Below are 23,119 nucleotides of genomic sequence, written 5' to 3'. Positions count from 1 at the left end.
TTGCAATGTACAAATTATTTATAATTATTACTCCAACCTCGTGAAAATGACAAACTGCATACGTCAACATTTTTCCAAAAACACTGTATATGGAAGGAGTGCCTTTGATTTGACGGCCTGCAAGACGGTTAGAACCAATGACTGTTTCTGTGCATGAGCTTAGCTAGCCAACGTCACCATGACATCGTCTACAAGCGTTATCGGGGGATTTATATTGGAGAAGCAGTTTCTGTTTACTGTACTGTATTTGATAACATGCACAGTTTGAACTACTCCAGGAAGTGACATTGCAGGCTAGCTCAATGCTGACCCTTCTCATTGAGTAACTCAATGAGAAGGGTCAGTTGAAGGCCGACCAGGGTACATCTGATGTATTAGAAGCAATTATTGATACCATGATTGTCTTCGAAAAACAATTCTTTACACAATGATTCACCACGAAGACTGCCATTTTTGCATTCACGATAATGGGGATCCTGTTTTCTGTTAACTGTGCCTGCAGTACCGTGGTCGGCCTTGAACTTCTGAGAGCAGGTCGTTGTCCACTGCTGTACGCTCTCTTTCCTCCTCTACTGATGATACTGCATGCACTACAGTATTGTGTGTCCTGCCTAGGCATCTCTTTGCTTTGTGCACCTTGAATCACACACTTACTAGGGAGAATGGAGGAAGGGGGTACTCTTTGCCTGGTCCATTCAGTGTGCTCCCGATGCAAAATACCACTGACAGATATTTTTATAAATAATTAAGATAAAACGTGGGCTTAATAAAAAGTTTAGTTTTTAATAAAAATAAATAAAATGGAAAAATCTGAGGGGGCACTATGGGCATGATGCCACTGGCTGTTGCTCGAACATGGCAACTCAGCGCAAATATGTCAAATGAATTTCAATGAGGAAACAATCAGTGGTTGTATTTGATTAACTTTTTATTTAAAAGGTATGGATTTCAGCAAACAAAGAAAGCCAGAGAGGACAAAAATAGGTACACGGTAAGGGTTTAAGAATTTACAATTTTGAAGTATCGATTGTACAGCGACTTCAAGAAAAGTTGGAGTTTCACTCCAAAAACTCTAGGTTCCACTCAACTCCGCATGGAGTTGAGATACTTGGCTAATTTCTAAATAGTCTGGACTGTGCAATTTAACTGATTTATTCATTTGTTATGGAAAGGTTTGTGAATGTGCGCAGCAGCGTCTTACATCAAGCTGACTCTTGTGAACAAGCAGTCAAACACTTTCTAGAACTAGATACAAAGTGATAACATCCTAACAAAGAGTTAGAAAAAAATAAGAGCAACAACCTGATTAATACCATACTTTATTTTACCTCTTTAGAAAAAAGCTATTTCTGAACATTTTCTACATCAACTCGGGAAAGCACTTTGATGCGTTTGGGCATGGCCACGATAATCTCCACCCCTGCCCTTTTTCTCTTCCCCTTGGAGGTGGAAACTGTTTTGACGCTAGCGTCCTTCTGAATCACCATGGCCTCACTCTGAGCCTGGAGAACGTCCAGTTTCTGCCTGAGCTCCTGTAGGTGGTCAATGTCGTTGATCCCGCTCACATTCTCCATGATGGATTTGAGTTTGGCCACACACTCCCTCCTCAGTTCCTCCCTCTCCCGCAGACCCTGTGAAGCCTGTGGGGCCACCCACTGTGTTTGTATGCTATGCAGTTGTAACTGTGGAGTTTGAGGAGTTTGCACCAGTGGCACTGTTTCTTCAGGCCCATCCCACTGAAGAGAGACTGGGGAAGCTGGGGAGAGATGCATTAGACCATTGAGGGCTTCCTCRATCTCCTCTGTTGTGGTGTGAGAGGTCTGTGAATGCAYTGTGAGCAAAGGGTGGTCCCTGTATTTGGGACACAGGTGCTCCCAGGTCCAGTTAGGCTCAGACCTGAAGACGTGACAGAAGTGTTCACAGGGCAGGCGCTGGTCCCTCCACACCTCACACTCACAGGAGGGCCAGGTGGACTCTGAACCGAAGCTGACCYTGTAGGACCGCGCTGCCCTGGTCTCTGCCAGACTCTTCACCCGGAAGGTGCCGTTGGCGGRGTCGCTGGCCTGCTCCACCACGATGTCGGGGTCTTGCAGGGCCGCAGACATGTTGTCCATCACCAGGGCCACCACACTCCAAGGGCGATGCCACAGGAACGGAGGCACAGTGGGGTTGAGGCTGTACTCGCCAGAGGACTGGCTGTTGAGGTCTGTGTACCTGGAGGTTCAGGGAGTGTAGCAGGTTTAGACTGACCAAACATCAAAACACTTACATTAAAGGGGAATTACACTCCAAAATAAAAGTTTACAAAAGTAGTCAAATGTCAAGATGAGTCCACATCCTACATCTTAACCCCAATGGAGAAGATAAGCACTGTAAATTATATGGTGTTTATCTTCCATAAATTTAGCAGATATCTCAATAGAAGACTACTTTTGACAGCAAATACTATTCTAAATGACATTGAATCCTATTCTAAAACAAACTTACCTTTGGTGCATCTGTGGGAAGTAGTCGTCAACAAGGAACTGCAGCATTTGGCTCAGGGTGTCTTTTTTATGGACCWTCATGTTATTATGTGTGAAAAAGTCGCTCTGCATCTCCAGACCTCCGTTCACCATAGACACAAAGTTGACAATATCAACCCTCACAGCGTTCYCCCATCTCTGAATGAACAAGAACAAGAGCATGTAGCCAACCACTGTATGCCCCATCATTAGACTAGGATGCACATTATGGACCTGTAGCTAGCATATTATGGATCTATAGCTAGATARCGTATCATGGATTCAGCTAGCAAAAACATAACACACTTGCTACTGTTACTTCTACAGACTGTCTACATACAGTAGGTGTGGTTTAAACATGCTGTCTGCTTCAGGATGAAAGCACCTCTAAGCACAGGTCTGAGATCTGCTTTCCGTCTAACCACCCTGACCTTCATTAATACGCAGGTGAAGACACAGCAGGTCCAGGACCTGASCCCATTGCCCCTGCGATTTCATTAATTGACATGTGCACTACAAACCTTCTCCTCTGACAGCCACTTGTTAGTGAACCAGTTCTTGAAAAGTTGTCTCTTTTCCAACCAGATGGGGCTCTGCTGTAGTAGTTCTACTGCCCCCTGGTGTTGCTCTCTGGTAYGGGCTCCAGCGATGGCCTTCATCATATCAAAGATCCCCTCCTGGTTGGTGATGGCTCGCGACCGGTTGCTCAGCCACTTGGTCCAGGTCCTCTCCCGCAGGTGATCGCTGAAGACTGCRTGAGCACCTGAGATTGGAATGAGAAACAGTCRYTAATTATCAAACTCTAACACCCTCATCCTCTAGTATTTAGAGATTGTAAAAGATTAAACATGTTCTTGACCAACAGGTCTTTTCAAAAGAAAATCCTGAAACTCACAGCCAACAGTGTTGAGAGCACATTATGAAGCTAACTTGCTTTTCCCACCTCATAGCTAACATTAAAACCTCACCACTGTTCACCTGTGAATGCTGCCTCCACCGCCTTCATCTCCACAGGGCAGTGTTCAGTGAGGATGTAGGCTGGGCTCCAGCCCCGGTTCCACTGCCTGAACACCCCCAGCGCCTCCCCCAAGGCTTCGGCGCTCCTCGACTGCACCACAAACAGGCCCACCGGCGCCACGCTCACATTGGTGCGCACGCACAGGAAGAAGAGTGGCAGMGGGAAGCGCGTCCTCTTATAGGCCGCGTCCAGGAAGCACACCTCCTTGCCATACTGCCGAAGCAGCCGCCGCTGCCAGTCTGTCTGGTAGCAGAGCAACAGGTTCTCGCTCTCTGATTGAACCCTAAGCAGGAAGTTGATTCTAGGAGCTTCCGCCTTCCAATTCTCTGCCAAGGTCTAAGGGGGGGAGGGGAGGGGGGGGGGTTANGGGGGGGGGGGGTTATGGTTAATAGCTGAGGTGAAACTTTTGCGTCCTTTCAATTATTTCAGTGCTAACCAAACTCATTTTTGCGCCAGTGTGAGCTTTATATATGGTTGTGCACCTTGACTTTTGCTATAACATGTCTGTCTTATTCTAAACCACAGCAGTGATATTCCCATGGCCTTATGTCATGGAGTAATATTTYTCTGTGCTCTGTTACATCACACACAGTCCTTGGTTCTCAAAATGTTCCACTGAGGACACCTGTTAAAGTTCCCATGTATTAATTCACCATACCCAGTGTGTAGAAGTTTCAGACTACATACTTTCTAAAAAGCAGTTCCAGAATGAGGGGTGCTTTAGCTCTGCTGGTGTTGCTGTTCTGTCTGTTTGGGGAATGGGCTCAGGGAGAGAGTGGTGGGGTCCAAGAGAATGACATCACTCAACCCAGTTGTTGTTGTAGATTTACATAATAATGGCCAGCATCTACTGTCAACAAGTAGGGTGGCAGGTAGCCTAGCGGTTAAGAGCGTTGGGCCAGTAKTAGAAAGGTTGCCGGTTAGAATCAGCCGACTAGGTGAAAATCTGTCTGTGCCCTTTGAGCAAGGCACTTTACCCTAATTGCTCATGTAAGTCACTCTGGATGAGAACGTCTGCTAAATTACTAAAATATAAATACAATCGCAATGGAGGCAATGACTATGTATCCAATTCAGTGACTCTGGCTGCGTTTAGACAGGCAGCCCAGTTCTGATCTTTTTTTCACTAATTGGTCTTTTGACCAATCAGATCAGTTCTGAAAAAGATCTGATGTGAAAAGATCAATTAGTAAACACAGCCTTTGTTGGTGGAGAAAGGAGTCTCTGGAAAGACTCCAGGCTCTGATCTGATGACAACAAACATTTTCAGTGACTTTCTGCTCTTCCCATGTAAGGATAACGCACCACAGAGCTGTTATGAATTTTCATTTTTCTTGAATCCATGGAAAACTCTGCATGTGCGTTCCTGAATTGTATAATAAAGGCTTGTCAAGTCTCTTTCTATCATGCACAGAAACAGGCACTGACACACAATCATCCAAACTGAAAGCTACAGACTGGGATTTTGGAAACTATTCAATTGTCATTTCAATTCTTGATATTTACTCATTGATTCTAGAAGAATATAACGTATCAATGCCTCATGTGCTCAGCACAACTGTCGGTTTATCCTTACCCAACATATTCACTTGCTTGATTTTGGGCATCASGAGACTGAAAGCAATATATACTGAAAGCATGAATGTTGACATGCAGAATGTTTTGGGACTATATCAAAAAGTAGACTAATGAAACAATAGTGAGTAAAATGCCCCTTTAAACAAGTGTTTCAAAGAGGGTGGGTGACATGCATACAAACTGTTCATAAATTGCATTGAAAACATACAGCTAACACCACAAGCCCCAATGGCCTTATCTCAGAAGACAATCCAAATATCTGATGAATAGGTGGGAATGATGGAGTGCAGCACAGCCTTCTCACCAGCAGGTTGACCAGGTCTATTTTGCTGTAGTGTTCCTCCGCGATGACCTGAGCCATGACGGCATGGATGGTTTTCTCTGTMGGGAAGAAGCGCCTCAGCGGTGGCGGGGTCGTGTCTCGGAACAGTTCCGTCCGCACGTACTGGACCATCTGGTTCTTTACCTCCTTCACCTTCCTCACCCCCTGCTGCACCAACGCTCGGATGTAACCTTTGACCCTGTCGTCCATCTGATCTGCACCCTGAGGGAACGAGTAGAGTGGCTTTTGTTAAGTAGGGAGAAAATACCCCTAACCACTGTTACAGGGTCACATACTTGTATTCCACAAGGAATTTTAAGAGATCAAGGTTTTATTACATCTGTGTACCGAACAGATATACAGGCATACAGATACTAGTTATGTAGCCTAAAGAGAGTCCAATGCAATAGATCCAATGGTCATAGTATAGTAATAACATAGTAATACCTTTCCAATAGGATGGCCCTTGTGGTCAGTGACACTGGGTATTTTGAGGAAATACTGTATCTTCCACTGCACRGAGGCTGGGTCTGTCTGGAGAGCTTGTTTGATGGAAATAGACATGACCCTCCTCAACCGTGATGTGTCCTTCTCCAACTGATGCAGTATGGAGCGAGCGCACACACACACACACACACACACAGATATAATTATGTATATTAGTCTGATGTGCATCCTAATGTTGACTGTGGTGCGCGGTCACTGGAGTTACATAATTAACATATATAAACATAAACACAGTATTTCACCCGTACCTTGAATCCAGGGAACTTGACAATGCGGCTGATTGTGAACACAGCAGGGCATGCTACCTTCTTGGTTTTCAGCAACAGGTTTCTTTTTTCCTTGCCATCTTTTGCCTGAAAGACAAAATGAGTGGCAGGTGAGAATGGAATTGTTGAGATTGGTTGTGACCCACAACTACCTTGAAGCATTGATGAAACAGGGTCATATTCATTATCATCAAGGACCATAACCACCCAACATAAACCACCCGAGACAAGGCATGTTCAACCCGCTATCAATCCAGAAGGCGAGGTCAGTACAAGTCCATCAAAGCTGGGACCGAGAGACTGAAAACACTTCTATCTCAAAGCATCAGATTGTTAAATAGCCATCACTAGCCGGCCTCCACCAGTCACCTGACCTGAACTGTCACTGTCACTAGCAGCTACCACCCGGTTACTCAACCCTGCACCTTAGAGGCCGCTGTCCTATGTACATAGACATGGAATATACTGGTCACTGTAATATGGAACACTGGTCACTAATCATGTTTAAATGCTGTTTTACTCATTTCATATGTAAACTCAGCAAAAAAGAAACATCTGTTTTTCAGGACCTGTCTTTCAAAGATAATTCGTAAAATCCAAATAACTTCACAGATCTTCATTGTAAAGGGTTTAAACACTGTTTCCATGCTTGTCTAATGAACATAACAATTAACGAAACATGCACCTGTGGAACGGTAGTTAAGCACTAACAGCTTACAGACGGTAGGCAATTAAGATCACAGTTATGAAAACTTGGACACTAAAGAGGCCTTTCTACTGACTCTGAAAAACACTAAAGAAAGATCCCAGGGTCCCTGCTCATGCCGTGAACGTGTTAGGCATGCTGCAAGGAGGCATGAGGACTGCAGATGTGCCGGGCAATTATAAATGTCCGTACTGTGAGACGCCTAAGACAGCGACTAAGGGAGACAGGACGGACAGCTGATCATCCTCGCAGTGGCAGACACGTGTAACAACACCTGCACAGGATCGGTACATCCGAACATCACACCTGCGGGACAGGTACGGATTTGCAACATGCCGAGTTACACCAGGAACGCACAATCCTCCTCAGTGCTCAGCTGTCCGCAATAGGCTGAGAGAGGTGGACTGAGGGCTTGTAGGCCTGTTGTAAGGCAGGTCCTCACCAGACATCACTGGCAACAACGTCACCTATGGGCACAACCCACGTCGCTGGACCAGACAGGACTGGCAAAAGTGCTCTTCACGACGAGTCACGGTTTTGTCTCACCAGGGTGAGAGTCGATTCGGTTTATCGTCGAAGGAATGAGCGTTACACCGAGGCTGTACTCTGGAGGGGTGTGTCACAGCATCATTGGACTGAGCTTGTTGTCATTGGCAGCAATCTCAACGCTGTGCGTTACAGGGAAGACATCCTCTCCCTCATGTGGTACCCTCTCCTGCAGGCTTATCTGTGACATGACCTCCAGCATGACAAAGCCACCAGCCATATATTGCTCGTTTTGTGCGTGATTTCCTGCAAGACAGGAATGTCAGTGTTCTGCATGGCCAGCGAAGAGCCCGGATCTCAATCCATTGAGCACGTCTGGGACCTGTTGGATCGGAGGGTGAGGGCTAGGCATTCCCCGAAATGTCGCGGAACTTGCAGGTCCTTGGTGAAAGAGTGGGTTAACTCTCACAGCAAGAACGGGCAAATCTGGTGCAGTCTATGAGGAGGAGATGCAGCTGGTGGCCACACAGATCTGACTGTTACTTTTGATTTTGACCCCCTTTGTTCAGGACACATTATTACATTTCTGTTAGTCACATGTCTGTGGAACTTTTTCAGTTTATGTCTCAGTTTGTTATTTTTATGTTCAATACTAATATTTACACATGTTAAGTTTGGTGAAAATAAACGCAGTTGACAGTGAGTACGTTTCTTTTTTAAACGTTTCTTTTTTTGCTGAGTTTATATACTGATTCTAGTCAATGCCATCCTATTCAACTTTTTCTGTATATATACCATCTCATTCTATCCTACGTATTCACAGATACACTAAATATTTTATCCACATACTGTCCATAATGTCTATACAACACACACACCACACACACACACACACACACACACACACACACACACACACACAACACACACACAAACACAACACACACACACAGCCTATTCCCACAACACACACACACACACACACAGTACCAGTGAAAAGTTTGGACACACCTACTCATTCCAATGTTTTTCTTTATTTTTGCTATTTTCTACCATGTAGAACAATAGTGAAGACTTCAAAACTATGAAATAACACATATGGAATCATGTAGATTTTCCTTCACTCTGTGTTCCAACTCATCCCAAACCATCTCAATTGGTTTGAGGTCGGCGGATTGTGGAGGGCAAGTCATCTGATGCAGCACTCCATCACTCTCCTTCTTGGTAAAATAGCCCTTACACAGCCTGGAAGTGTGTTGGGTCATTGTCCTGTTGAAAATAGTCCCACTAAGCGCAAATCAGATGGGATGGCGTATCGCTGCAGAATGCTGTGGTAGCCCTGCTGGTTAAGTGTGCCTTGAATTATAAATAAATCCCAGACAGTGTCACCAAAGCACCCCCACACCATCACACCTCCTCCTCCATGCTTCACAGTGGGAACCACACATGCGGAGATCATCCGTTCACCTACTCTGCGTCTCACAAAGACACGGCGGTTGGAATCAAAAATCTCAAATTTGGACTCATCAGACCAAAGAACAGATTTCCACGGGTCTAATGTCCATTGCTCGTGTTTCTTGGCCCAAGCAAGTCTCTTCTTATTGGTGTCCTTTAGTAGTGGTTTCTTTGAAGCAATTCGACCATGAAGGCCTGATTCACGCAGTCTCTTCTGAACAGTTGATGTTGAGATATGTCTTTTGAACTCTGTGAAGCATATATTTGGGCTGCAATTTCTGAGGCTGGTAACTCTGATGAAGTTATCCTCTGCAGCAGAGGTAACTCTGGGTCTTCCTTTCTTGTGGCAGTCCTCATGAATGCCAAGAGTGTGCAAAGCTGTCATCAAGGGAAAGAGTGGCTACCTTGAAGAATTACCAATATAAAATATATTTTGATTTGTTTAACACTTTTTTGGTTACTACATGATTCAATGTGTTATTTCATAGGTTTGATGTCTTCAGTATTATTCTACAATGTAGAAAATAGTCAAACTAAAGCAAAACCCTTGAATGAGTAGGTATTTCCAAACTTCTGACTGGTACTATATATATATATACACACACATGCGTGTTTGGGGTCACTTAGAAATGTCCTTGTTTTTGGTTAAAAAAAAATATTTAAAAATTGTCCATTAAAATAACATCAAATTGATCAGAATATAGTGTAGACATTGTTAATGTTGTAAATGAAAGCTGGAAACAGCACATTTATTAATAGTACCCGCAAAACACCAGTCTCAATGTCAACAGTGAATAGGCAACTCCGGGATGCTGGCCTTCTAGGCAGAGTTGCAAAGAAAAAGCCAAATCTCAGACTGGCTAATAAAAAGAAAAGACGAACTCTGCCTAGAAGGCCAGCATCCCGGAGTCGCCTCTTCACTGTTGACGTTGAGACGGGTGTTTTGCGTGTACTATTTAATGAAGCTGCCAGTTGAGGACTTGTGAGGCATCTGTTTCTCAAACTAAACACTCTAATGTACTTGTCCTCTTGCTCAGTTGTGCACTGGGGCCTCCCACTCCTCTTTCTATTCTGGTTAGAGCCAGTTTGCGCTGTTCTGTGAAGGGAGTAGTACACAGCGTTGTACAAGATCTTCAGTTTCTTGGCAATTTCTCGCATGGAATAGCCTTAATTTCTCAGAACAAGAATAGACTGACGAGTTTCAGAAGAAAGTTCTTTGTTCCTGGCCATTTTAAGCCTGTAATCGAACCCACAAATGCTGATGCTCCAGATACCTAACTAGTCTAAAGGCCAGTTTTATTGCTTCTTTAATCAGGACAACAGTTTTCAGCTGTGCTAACATAATTGCAAAAGGGTTTTCTAATGATCAACTAGCCTTTTAAAATGATACACTTGGATTAGCTAACACAACGTGCCATTGGAACACAGGAGTGATGGTGCTGATAACGGGTCTCTGTACGCCTACGTAGAAATTCCATTAAAAAATCTGCCGTTTCCAGCTACAATTGTCATTTACAACATTAACAATGTCTACACTGTATTTCTGATCAATTTGATGTTATTTTAATGGACAAAAAAAGTGCTTTTCTTTCAAAAACAAGGACATATCTAAGTGACCCCAAACTTTTGAATGGAAGTGTGTATATATATATATATATACACACACACACACACACACAACACTCCGGACTCCGACATTGCTTGTCCTAATATTTATATATTTCTTAATTCCATGCTTTTACTTTTAGATTTGTGCATATTGTTGTTAAATATTACTGCACTGTTGGAGCTAGGAACACAAGCATTTCGCTACACCTGCAATAACATCTGCTAAATATGTGTATTCAACCAATAAAATGTTATTTGATTAGGCACCATATGGAAGAAAATTTACTGAAATAAGGTGGGAAAACCTGAACTCCAATAAGAAAAGCTCCTTTCCTTTTTCCGTTGCACAATGTTTTGAAAAGTTTTGCTATGATGTGTCCTAATGAATTTGATCCAGGTTCAGATGCACAATATGTCCTAATCATTTACATGGAACACTTCAAAGCCATTTCAGAATATCATAGATAGTAGCACCCTTTGATCCTCAAGTTCCTGCCTCTTCTTGATTCCACACTTTGCCCGGCCCCTGTGGCATCCCATCAGTTTGTGTCCGATGAACACAAAGGGTACGCCGTCAAAGGGGATACAGGGAGTACCCTTGCCGTACTTCCATTCCCAGTATAGCCTGTTCTTGTGGTCCTGTGGTTTCCAACCTGTTTAGCAGAACACATTGAAAGAGCCATGAGTCCAGGGGTGTATTCATTAGTCGGATTCTGTTGCAAACCGTTTTGCAATGGAAATCGTTTACTGTCTAGGTACCAAACAGAAGCTAACAGAGCAAACAGAACAGAACAAAACGGGGAGGGACCTACCTGAATTTGTCATATAGAAACTTGTTTTATTTTGCAAAACATTTTATGTATTGAGTAAACGGTTTACGACTAATGAATACACCCCAGTAGTTTGCAGAATATACATCACTAGCTACATAAGAATAATAATCAATCAATGGCTACTTAGTATAGTAGTATCAGTAGCTAAATAGTATAGAAGGGCTAAAAGATAGCAGTAGCTTGATCAATGCACGTTTGCTCCAGAACACTCTCAAAGATGTTTTATAACTAACCCAAGATAGACTAGAGCCTGTAGTTTCCAATAGGAGCAAATGAATCATAGTGAGCAGAAGAAGCAAGGAGATGGACAGAGCCAATCACGAGCTACTGAGATCCTATTGGCGCGTTCTAGCATTGATTTGCATATCTCCTTTAGGGAACGACTACTCTGTGAAGTGCCCTTGCACTCTTTCTAAACAACGTATATTTTTAAAACCGTGGCAAAGGGTGAAGTCTACAAAACACAGTCCAATCTGTTACAGATTATACTTCTAAAAGAACTGTATAAAGATCAAATGTTTCATCAATGAGAAAATGTGCAATGTTGGCGAAAATCCATCTCGCTCCATCTTCTCTCACTGCCGGCCACTGGGATTACTCTCATCACCATATTTGGGCTAGAGAGGAAACGCCAACAGGATGCATCACATTTATACATCCGGTGAAATGTCTGTCTCATTGTTATATCTGTGAAGCTCTTTAGCTTGCTAGCTAGCTTACCTTGGTCATTGAAGCGCTTGTCCACACGGTAAGAAATATATTTCACACAGGTTGACTCTTCGACGTGTGAGATATGCTTATTGACCTCTTCAATTGTTTCAAAGACCGCTTCGTTGCTCATTTTTGATTATTATCTGCTACCAACGCAGAGAAACATTCATGTAAACATTCAAATAATGTAGCTAGCTAGCTAAGTACCAGCACAGAGTTTCTAAATCCAGAGGTACAACATCGCGAGGCTTCTGGTAACGTTTGCGAGACCGACCAGGCCGGGGGTTGTGGTTTGAGACGTCAATGCGCAGTTCAGCGCGAGACGCCTTTAGACCCGCGGACGTGTTTTTACCATAGAGAATGATTGAGGAGAAACCATACCCATTACATTAGGAAAACTGTTGTAATGAACACTTATGAGAATGGTGGACTGAATTTTCTGGACTTTACTACTTTAAATAATACTTTTTAAGATCAATTGGACAAAACAATTCCTAAGAAGACCCACTTCTATCTGGAATTTTATTCCTCATCATGTCTTCTCTACTTTTGGTGGCCTTAACTTCATGTTGTTGTGCAATTATAATATTGACAAAATTCCAGTGAAACTTTCTGCTTTTCATCGGCAGGTTTTCTTGTCATGGTCCTTAATTTATAAACACAAATTTTCTCCACACAGATATTATATATGGAATAATCGGGATATATTGTATAAAAATACTTCTTTGTTTTTAGAATATTGGTTCCGAAATAATATCCTATTGGTGAGCCAACTGGTAAATGCAGAGGGTCTTTTACTCAGTTATAAGGAATTCTTATCTCTTTACAAGGTCCCTGTAACACCTAAAGATTTTGCAATTGTTTTAGACGCCATTCCCTCAGGTGTTGCTCTGTTATTCAGGAACGTGTCAAGACCTGACCCTCAGAGCCTACCTTCTATTGACCCTGTTGACTCATCAGTAGGAAAGATTTGTTTCTCTTTTGGCCCATTCAACAACAGAGCGATACGAACCTTGTTTCAGCAGGATGTTGTATCTATACCTTATGTCATGCCTTATTGGAATGGATTTATTGATAATATCTGTTGGGGAAAAGTTTGGATGTTGCCACACACATACCTACTTGTTAACAAAATTTAGGAGGTTTCCTTTAAAATTATTCATAAATATTATCCTGCCAACCACTATATGAAGAAGTTTAAGGAAAACATCAACTCAAATTGCTCCTTTTGTAATGACCACCCAGAAACAGTGTTGCATCTTTTTTGGCATTGTATACATGTAAGAAAACTGTGGCAAGACATCAGTAGATTTATAATTGAACACATTTATGAAGATTTTACACTATTGTGGAGAGATGTACTGCTTGGATTCTTTACATACGATAAAAATAAGCTGAAACATTTTGATGTAATTAATTTCATTATTCTTTTGGCCAAATTTCATATACACAAATGTAAATTTACTAACAAAAAAACACATTTTCTTACCCTACAAAAAGAAATTGAACTGTATTTTAAGACTATTAAATACTCTAACAAAAAAGCTGTTAGAATTGTAAGTGTATGTATGTCCCTTAAGGTCCTTGTGTAATTGTAATGTGATATTGTACCCCCTAGCTCGATTGTCCATTATATATAATCTATATATACTTGTGTTCCCTTATGTACTTTCTGTATTGATTTGTTGTTTAATAAATATTTTTTTTTTTTTTAAGGATTGAGGCCAACAAGCCATTTTAGCATGGGCATGCTGTCGCTATAATGGCACAGATATAAAGCTGAGTCCTATTTATCTCTATGCTTTCTACCAATGATTTATACATACACATTTGATTTAAAAAAAAAAAGTTGTAATAAATGGCACCTTTGTTTAACTAGGCAAGTCAGTTAATAAGAACAAATTCTTATTTACAATGCGCCGCCCTATGGGACTCCCAATCACGGCCGGGTGTGATGCAGCCTGGATTCGAACCGTTGCAAAATGTAGTGATAGCCTTCCATCTTCAAGATCCCTTTTACCCTGTACAAATCTCCCACTTTACCACCACCAAAGCACCCCCAGACCATCACATTGCCGCCACCAAGCTTGACAGATGGAGTCAAGCACTCTTCCAGCATCTTTTCTCTCTCACGAATGTTCTTTGTCATCCAAACACCTCAAACTTAGATTAGTCTTTCCATAACACTTTTTTCCAATCTTCGTCTGTCCAGTGTCTGTGTTCTTTTGCCCATCTTAATCTCTTCTTTTTATTGGTCAGTCTGAGATATGGATTTTTCTTTGCAACTTGCCTAGATGGCCAGCATCCCGGAGTCGCCTCTTTACTGTTGATGTTGAGACTGGTGTTTTGCGGGTACTATTTAATGAAGCTGCCAGTTGAGGACTTGTGAGGCATCCGTTTCTCAAACTAGACACTAATGTACTTGTCCTCTTGCTCAGTTGTGCACCAGGGCCTCCCACTCCTCTTTCTATTCTGGTTAGAGCCAGTTTGTTTGTGCTGTTCTGTGAAGGGAGTATTACAAGATCTTCAGTTTCTTGGAAATTTCTCACATGGAATAGCCTTCATTTCTCAGAACAAGAATAGACTGACTAGTTTCAGAAGAACATTCTTTGTTTCTGTCCATTTTGAGCCTGTAATCGAACCCAAATGCTGATGCTCCAGATACTCAACTAGTCTAAAGGGCAGTTTTATTGCTTCTTTAATCAGGACAACAGCTTTCAGCTGTGCTAACATAATTGCAAAAGGGTTTTCTAATGATCAATTAGCCTTTAAAAAACGTATTTCTGATCAATTTGATGTTATTTTAATGGACAAAACAAAATGCTTTTCTTTCAAAAACAAGGACATCTAAGTGACCCCAAACCTTTATATATAACTTATATTCCTCAATGTATAACTTTTAGAGATTACTAATGTTAGTCCCCACTACAACGAAATACATGTAATTTTGTCCTTGAAACAGGTCATTGAAATACTGTAGAATTCCATTCATTCCTATGGAGGACTGCTCCTACTACGGAGTGCCAATATGTCCGACCGGTGACTTCAAAGCCTCTCAATGACCACTACATAGCATCAGCAATCCAGGGTTTGTATTGGTTTCATCGAGTTTAGCTTGCAAACGTTGCCATGACATCGCCTACAAGTGGGGTTTCTATTTGATAAGTATTTTCTGGCTATATTCACACCGTGCCGTCTCTGGGCACAGCTAGCTAACTAAATTATTGGGAACCACTGCCCATATAGTAGAGGCGTTTGAGGTCAATCCATACAATTTTGTAACGTCGAAATGATGTGCACGCGCATTAGTGTATACGCCCATCACAAAATCCGGTGCTAGCTCTGCTTCATCTTACACACTTGAGCCCCTGGAAAGCTGAAATAATGACGCAATTAATTAACTTAAGGGAAATGCGTTGATTGATGCCAATTACTCAATCAGGTTAAGCAAGCGAATGTGCGTATTATCCGATCACAAAATAAATAACCTTAACTTCCAAACCACTGTGCAATAACTGATTTATTAATTTGTTATGGAAAGATTTGTGAACCTGCACAGTGCCTTAAATCAAGCTGACCCAGAACTGGATACAATGTCACCACATCCTAACAAAGAGACCTTTGTTAGATGAAGACAACCAGAGTTACATATAGCAGGGAGTTCACATATGATCAGAAACTACATACGGGTTATATAGACAAATGAAAATGACTGACTAATTATTTTATTAGTCATCTCAGGGATCTTACTTAGGCGTCAGACAAGCTATTTCCAGTTTTGCTCATCACAAAAAGGCAATAGACATCAAATACAAAGTATACAAATTGTGTAGGACAACACTAAATACTACATAAAAACAACCCACAAATTAAAAGTGGCAGAGTTGCCTTTTAATACTGAACATTCTTTATTTTCCCTCTTTAGAAAAAAGCTATTTCTGAACATTTTCTACATCAACCCGGGAGAGTACTTTGATGCGTTTGGGCATGGCCACGATAATCTCCACCCCTGCCCTTTTTCTCTTCCCCTTGGAGGTGGAAACTGTTTTGACGCTAGCGTCCTTCTGAATCACCATGGCCTCACTCTGAGCCTGGAGAACGTCCAGTTTCTGCCTGAGCTCCTGTAGGTGGTCAATGTCGTTGATCCCGCTCACATTCTCCATGATGGATTTGAGTTTGGCCACACACTCCCTCCTCAGTTCCTCCCTCTCCCGCAGACCCTGTGAAGCCTGTGGGGCCACCCACTGTGTTTGTATGCTATGCAGTTGTAACTGTGGAGTTTGAGGAGTTTGCACCAGTGGCACTGTTTCTTCAGGCCCATCCCACTGAAGAGAGACTGGGGAAGCTGGGGAGAGATGCATTAGACCATTGAGGGCTTCCTCCATCTCCTCTGTTGTGGTGTGAGAGGTCTGTGAATGCAATGTGAGCAAAGGGTGGTCCCTGTATTTGGGACACAGGTGCTCCCAGGTCCAGTTAGGCTCAGACCTGAAGACGTGACAGAAGTGTTCACAGGGCAGGCGCTGGTCCCTCCACACCTCACACTCACAGGAGGGCCAGGTGGACTCTGAACCGAAGCTGACCYTGTAGGACCGCGCTGCCCTGGTCTCTGCCAGACTCTTCACCCGGAAGGTGCCGTTGGCGGRGTCGCTGGCCTGCTCCACCACGATGTCGGGGTCTTGCAGGGCCGCAGACATGTTGTCCATCACCAGGGCCACCACACTCCAAGGGCGATGCCACAGGAACGGAGGCACAGTGGGGTTGAGGCTGTACTCGCCAGAGGACTGGCTGTTGAGGTCTGTGTACCTGGAGGTTCAGGGAGTGTAGCAGGTTTAGACTGACCAAACATCAAAACACTTACATTAAAGGGGAATTACACTCCAAAATAAAAGTTTACAAAAGTAGTCAAATGTCAAGATGAGTCCACATCCTACATCTTAACCCCAATGGAGAAGATAAGCACTGTAAATTATATGGTGTTTATCTTCCATAAATTTAGCAGATATCTCAATAGAAGACTACTTTTGACAGCAAATACTATTCTAAATGACATTGAATCCTATTCTAAAACAAACTTACCTTTGGTGCATCTGTGGGAAGTAGTCGTCAACAAGGAACTGCAGCATTTGGCTCAGGGTGTCTTTTTTATGGACCWTCATGTTATTATGTGTGAAAAAGTCGCTCTGCATCTCCAGACCTCCGTTCACCATAGACACAAAGTTGACAATATCAACCCTCACAGCGTTCYCCCATCTCTGAATGAACAAGAACAAGAGCATGTAGCCAACCACTGTATGCCCCATCATTAGACTAGGATGCACATTATGGACCTGTAGCTAGCATATTATGGATCTATAGCTAGATARCGTATCATGGATTCAGCTAGCAAAAACATAACACACTTGCTACTGTTACTTCTACAGACTGTCTACATACAGTAGGTGTGGTTTAAACATGCTGTCTGCTTCAGGATGAAAGCACCTCTAAGCACAGGTCTGAGATCTGCTTTCCGTCTAACCACCCTGACCTTCATTAATACGCAGGTGAAGACACAGCAGGTCCAGGACCTGASCCCATTGCCCCTGCGATTTCATTAATTGACATGTGCACTACAAACCTTCTCCTCTGACAGCCACTTGTTAGTGAACCAGTTCTTGAAAAGTTGTCTCTTTTCCAACCAGATGGGGCTCTGCTGTAGTAGTTCTACTGCCCCCTGGTGTTGCTCTCTGGTAYGGGCTCCAGCGATGGCCTTCATCATATCAAAGATCCCCTCCTGGTTGGTGATGGCTCGCGACCGGTTGCTCAGCCACTTGGTCCAGGTCCTCTCCCGCAGGTGATCGCTGAAGACTGCRTGAGCACCTGAGATTGGAATGAGAAACAGTCRYTAATTATCAAACTCTAACACCCTCATCCTCTAGTATTTAGAGATTGTAAAAGATTAAACATGTTCTTGACCAACAGGTCTTTTCAAAAGAAAATCCTGAAACTCACAGCCAACAGTGTTGAGAGCACATTATGAAGCTAACTTGCTTTTCCCACCTCATAGCTAACATTAAAACCTCACCACTGTTCACCTGTGAATGCTGCCTCCACCGCCTTCATCTCCACAGGGCAGTGTTCAGTGAGGATGTAGGCTGGGCTCCAGCCCCGGTTCCACTGCCTGAACACCCCCAGCGCCTCCCCCAAGGCTTCGGCGCTCCTCGACTGCACCACAAACAGGCCCACCGGCGCCACGCTCACATTGGTGCGCACGCACAGGAAGAAGAGTGGCAGMGGGAAGCGCGTCCTCTTATAGGCCGCGTCCAGGAAGCACACCTCCTTGCCATACTGCCGAAGCAGCCGCCGCTGCCAGTCTGTCTGGTAGCAGAGCAACAGGTTCTCGCTCTCTGATTGAACCCTAAGCAGGAAGTTGATTCTAGGAGCTTCCGCCTTCCAATTCTCTGCCAAGGTCTAAGGGGGGGGGGGTTTTATAGTTCAATACTGAGCGTGAAAACTTTTGGCGCTTTCAATTATTCCAGTGCTAACCAAACTCATTTTGCGCCAGTTGTGAGCTTATATGATGTTGTGCACCTTGATTTTCCTATAACATGTCTGTCTTATTCTAAACCACACAGTGATATTCCCATGGCCTATGTCATGGAGTAATAATTATCTTGTGCGTCTGTTTACATCACACACATTCTTGTTCTCAAAAATGTTCCACTGAGGACACCTGTTAAATTCCCATGTATTAATTCACCATACCCAGTGTGTAGAAGTTTCAACTACATACTTTCTAAAAAGCAGTCCAGAAATGAGGTGCTTTACCTCTGCCTGGTGTTGCTGTCTGTCTGTTTGGGGAATGGCTCAGGGAGAGTGGTGGTGTCCAAGAGAATGACAAGAAACGACATCACTTCAACCCAGTTGTTGTTGTAGATTTACAAATAATGCCAGCATCTACTGTCAAACAAGTAGGTGGCAGGTAGCCTACGGTTAAGAGCGTTTGGGCCATACTAGAAAGGTTGTCCGTGTTAGAATTCAGCCGACTAGGTGAAAATCTGCTGTGCCCTTTGAGAAAGCACTTTACCCTAATGTCATGTAAGCTCACTCTGAATGAGAAACGTCTGCTAAATTACTAAAAATATATAATACAATCGCAATTGGTGCAAGTGACTATGGTATCCAATTCAGTTGACTCTGGCTCGTCCGTTAACAGTCCGCACCCCCAGTGTCTTATCTTTTTTTCACTACATTGTATCTTTGAACCAATCACATCAGTCTGAAAAAGATCTGTATTGTAAACATTCAATTATTAAACACAGCCTTTGTTGTGGAACAAGAGTCTCTGAAAGTCTCCAGGCTACTATCTGTATGACAAACACATTTTCAGTGGCTCTCTCTTACCCATGTAAGGGATATACGCACCACAAAGCTGTTATGAATTTTCATTTTCTTGAATCCGTGGAAAACTGCGATGTGCCTCCTGAATTGTATAATAAAGGCTTGTCAATACATCTTCTATCATGCACAGAAACAGCACGGACACACAATCATCCAATCTGAAAGCTACAGACGAGGCATTCTGGAAAACTATTCAATTGTCTATTTCAATCTTGAATATCTCATTGATTCTAAAGATAGAACGTATCCAATGCCTCCATGTGCTCAGCACAACTTGTCGTGTTTTCCTTATGACCCAACACTACCTACACTGCTGTTTCGGGCATCACGGACTGAAGAAGTATATCAGCTGAAAGCATGAATGCTTAGAATGCAGAATGTTTTGGACATATATCACAAAAGTGACTAATAATACAAAGTGGTAAAATCCGCCACTCATTATAAACAAGATGTTTCAATAGAGGGTGGGCTGCAAACAAACTGTTCATAAATTATTGAAACATACAGCTCAAACCACCCAAGGCCATCCCCCAATGCCGTTATCTCAGAAGGATCAATCCAATATCTGATGAATAGTTGGAATGATGGAGTGCAGCACAGCCTTTCTCACCAGCAGGTATACCAAGGTCTATTTTCTGTATGTATCCTCCCGCGATGACTGAGCCATGACTGGCATGGATTTTCTCTGTGGGAAGAAGCGCTCACAGGTGGCGGTGGTCGTGTCGGAACAGTTCCGTCCGCCACGTACTGGACTCATAGTTCTTACCTCCGCACCTTCCCACCCCTGCTGCAGCAACGCCGATAAACCTTTTGACCCTGTCGTCCATGAACTGATCTGCACCCTGAGGAAGAGTAGAGTGGCTTTTGTTATAGTAGGAGGAAAAATACCCCTAACCACTTTACCAGGGTCACATACTTGTATTCCAACAGGGTATTTAAGAGATCAAGGTTATATACATTCTGTTAACGAACAGGCATACAGAACTATTAGTAGCTAAAGAGTCCAATTGCAATAGATCGCCATGGTCATAGTATAGTAATAACATAGTAATACCTTTCCAATAGGATGGCCCTTCTGGTCAGTGACACTGGGTATTTTGAGGAAATACTGTATCTTCCACTGCACCGAGGCTGGGTCTGTCTGGAGAGCTTGTTTGATGGAAATAGACATGACCCTCCTCAACCGTGATGTGTCCTTCTCCAACTGATGCAGTATGGAGCGAGCACACACACACACACACAGATATAATTATGTATATTAGTCTGATGTGCATCCTAATGTTGACTGTGGTGCGCGGTCACTGGAGTTACATAATTAACATATATAAACATAAACACAGTATTTCACCCGTACCTTGAATCCAGGGAACTTGACAATGCGGCTGATTGTGAACACAGCAGGGCATGCTACCTTCTTGGTTTTCAGCAACAGGTTTCTTTTTTCCTTGCCATCTTTTTCCTGAAATATCAAAATCAAATGTTATTTGTCACATGCTTAGTAAACAACTGGTGTACACCAACAGCGACATGCTTACAGGCCCTTCCCAACAACAAAGTAAAATAACAAAAACAACAACAAGGAATGAATACACAATGAGTAACAACTTTGCTATATACACGGTGTACCTGTACTGAGTCGATGTGCAAGGGTACGAGGTTATTGAGGTAGATATGTACAAATAGGTAGGGGTAAAGTGACTAGGCAACAGGATAGATAATAAACATTAGCAGCAGCGTATTTGATGAGTCAAAGGAGTTAGTGCAAAAAGGGTCAATGCAGATAGTTAATCAAATAGCTACCCAGACTATTTAGCAGTCTTAAGGCTTGGGGGTAGACGCGGTTCAAAGWCCTGTTGGTTCAAGACTTGTTGCATCGGTACCGCTTGCCGTGCTGTAGCAGAGAGAACAGTCTATGACATGGGTGGCTAGAGTCTGATAATTTTTAGGGGCTTCTTCTGACACCGCCTGGTATAGAGGTCCTGGATGGCAGGTAGCACTGCTCCAGTGATGTACTGGGCCGTACGCACTACCCTCTGTAGCGCCTTGCGGTCGTATACAAAGCTGATGCCATACCAAGCTGTGATGCAGCCAGTCAGGATGCTCTCAAAGGTGCAGCTGTAGAACGTTTTGAGGATTTAGGAGAAAATTAGTGGTAGGTAAGAATGGAATTGTTGAGATTGGTCAACTACCTAGAAGCATTGATGGAACCAGGGTGGTATTCATTAGACACCATATGGAAGAAAATGTAACGAAATAGGGAGGGACAACCTCTACTCCAATAAGAAAAGCTCCTTTATGTTTTCAGTTGCACAATGCTTTTTAAAGCTTTTCCATAGTGTGCCCTAATGAATTCYATTCAGGTTTAGATGCAAAATACATCTTAACTACAGATTGTTACACCTGATAATGTGATCTAACCAAAGACTTAAGGATGAAGACAGCATTGCCAATATAAGGTTGGTGGAAAATTCTCTGTGCTACACCAAACGGTATCTAACCTGTAACTCCCAGTAATGGATACCAAAAATATTTTGTTAGATCACATTATCTGGTGTAACAATCTGTAGCTACATGGAACACTTCAAAGCCGTTTCAGAATATCATAGATAGTAGCACCCTTTGATCCTCAAGTTCCTGCCTCTTCTTGAATCCACACTTTGCCCGGCCCCTGTGGCATCCCATCAGTTTGTGTCCGATGAACATGAAGGGTACGCTGTCAAAGGGGATAGAGGGAGTACCCTTGCCGTAGTTCCATTCCCAGTATAACCGGTTCTTGTGGTCCTGTGGTTTCCAACCTGTTTAGCAGAACACATTGAAAGAGCCATGAGTCCAGAGGTGTATTCATTAGTCTGATTTGCAGCAAAACATTTTCTGTTGCAAAACGTTTTGTCAACGGAAGCCGTTTACTTTCTAGGAACCAAACAGAACTAAAACGGGGAGGGACTTACCTGAATGTGTCCAATAGAAAACTACGTTTTTGTTGCAAAGCGTTTTGTTTGGAGTAAACTGTTTCCGTTGCAAAATGCAACACAAACGTTTGCAACGGAATCCGACTAATGAATACACCAGTAGTTTGTGGAGGTTACATCACTACATAAGAACATTAATCAATCAATGTAGGTAGCTAAATAGTATGGAACTGCTGAAAGATAGCCATGTCACCCTGGTGATTGTTTGCACTGTCTGTAACTTGATCAATGCACGTTTCCTACAGGCAGCACACTCTTTGGCTAACGTCGATAGCTAGTTTACCTTGGTCATTGAATCGCTTGTCCACACGGTAAGAAATATATTTCACACAGGTTGACTCTTCGACGTGTGAGATATGCTTATTGACCTCTTCAATTGTTTCAAAGACAGCTTCGTCGCTCATTTTTGTTTATAATCTGCTACCAATGCATATAAACAGTCATATAAACATTCAAAAAATGTCGCTAGCTAAACTAAAGCGGTAATGTTTGCGATTATTTAATTGGTTCACGTGCGGATCAATAGACCCGCCTTCTTAAAATTGTGGTTTCTCATTGGCGTAACACGAGAACCGTCACTAAAATGGAAACAAACGATTGGCTTCTATTCGAAACAATCAACCATTTTCCTACACGTCATTAGATTGCGACTCAACCACGTTGAGGACAACAGACGCTTGACAGTACCGAATTTAAAATATTTTCGTAGCAATTTTCGTCAATGTTTCAACAGAATACAATTCGGGTTACGAATGGTACATTTTGGCACTGGCATAGAA

General features: G+C 42.9%; 3 protein-coding genes across 3 annotated transcripts; all 3 read right to left on the bottom strand.

Annotated features, from left to right (window-relative positions):
* Positions 1-910: 910 nt before the first annotated feature.
* LOC111961878 (uncharacterized) lies at positions 911-12,249 on the bottom strand. The gene is made up of 9 exons (XM_023984495.2): positions 12,004-12,249; positions 10,925-11,103; positions 6,178-6,282; positions 5,870-6,019; positions 5,405-5,644; positions 3,483-3,858; positions 3,026-3,267; positions 2,488-2,663; positions 911-2,214 (listed from the first exon to the last, which is right to left on the bottom strand). The coding sequence occupies exons 1-9, from the start codon at positions 12,122-12,124 to the stop codon at positions 1,344-1,346; spliced, it is 2,460 nt and encodes an 819-aa protein (XP_023840263.1). The 5' UTR covers positions 12,125-12,249; the 3' UTR covers positions 911-1,343.
* Positions 12,250-15,496: 3,247 nt separating this feature from the next.
* LOC111961877 (uncharacterized) lies at positions 15,497-18,449 on the bottom strand. The gene is made up of 4 exons (XM_023984492.2): positions 18,066-18,449; positions 17,609-17,850; positions 17,071-17,246; positions 15,497-16,797 (listed from the first exon to the last, which is right to left on the bottom strand). The coding sequence occupies exons 1-4, from the start codon at positions 18,091-18,093 to the stop codon at positions 15,927-15,929; spliced, it is 1,317 nt and encodes a 438-aa protein (XP_023840260.1). The 5' UTR covers positions 18,094-18,449; the 3' UTR covers positions 15,497-15,926.
* Positions 18,450-20,072: 1,623 nt separating this feature from the next.
* Positions 20,073-22,855, bottom strand: LOC111960911 (uncharacterized). The gene is made up of 5 exons (XM_023983072.2): positions 22,624-22,855; positions 21,988-22,166; positions 20,726-20,830; positions 20,426-20,575; positions 20,073-20,213 (listed from the first exon to the last, which is right to left on the bottom strand). Exons 1-5 carry the CDS (start codon positions 22,742-22,744, stop codon positions 20,073-20,075), a joined length of 696 nt encoding a protein of 231 aa, XP_023838840.1. The 5' UTR covers positions 22,745-22,855.
* Positions 22,856-23,119: the final 264 nt, after the last annotated feature.

This window comes from Salvelinus sp. IW2-2015, linkage group LG4q.1:29 (assembly GCF_002910315.2).
Source record: "Salvelinus sp. IW2-2015 linkage group LG4q.1:29, ASM291031v2, whole genome shotgun sequence".
Lineage (NCBI taxonomy): Eukaryota > Metazoa > Chordata > Actinopteri > Salmoniformes > Salmonidae > Salvelinus > Salvelinus sp. IW2-2015.
This window is presented reverse-complemented; position numbering and strand designations above follow the sequence as displayed.

Excerpts from the sequence above, each read along its gene's own strand:
- LOC111960911 (XM_023983072.2), bottom strand. The coding sequence starts at position 22,744 with ATGAGCGACGAAGCTGTCTTTGAAACAATTGAAGAGGTCAATAAGCAT. Across the intron at positions 22,167-22,623 it reads CAAGCGATTCAATGACCAAG|GTTGGAAACCACAGGACCAC; the intron begins GTAAACTAGCTA and ends TCTGCTAAACAG. Across the intron at positions 20,831-21,987 it reads AGGAACTTGAGGATCAAAGG|GAAAAAGATGGCAAGGAAAA; the intron begins GTGCTACTATCT and ends TTGATATTTCAG.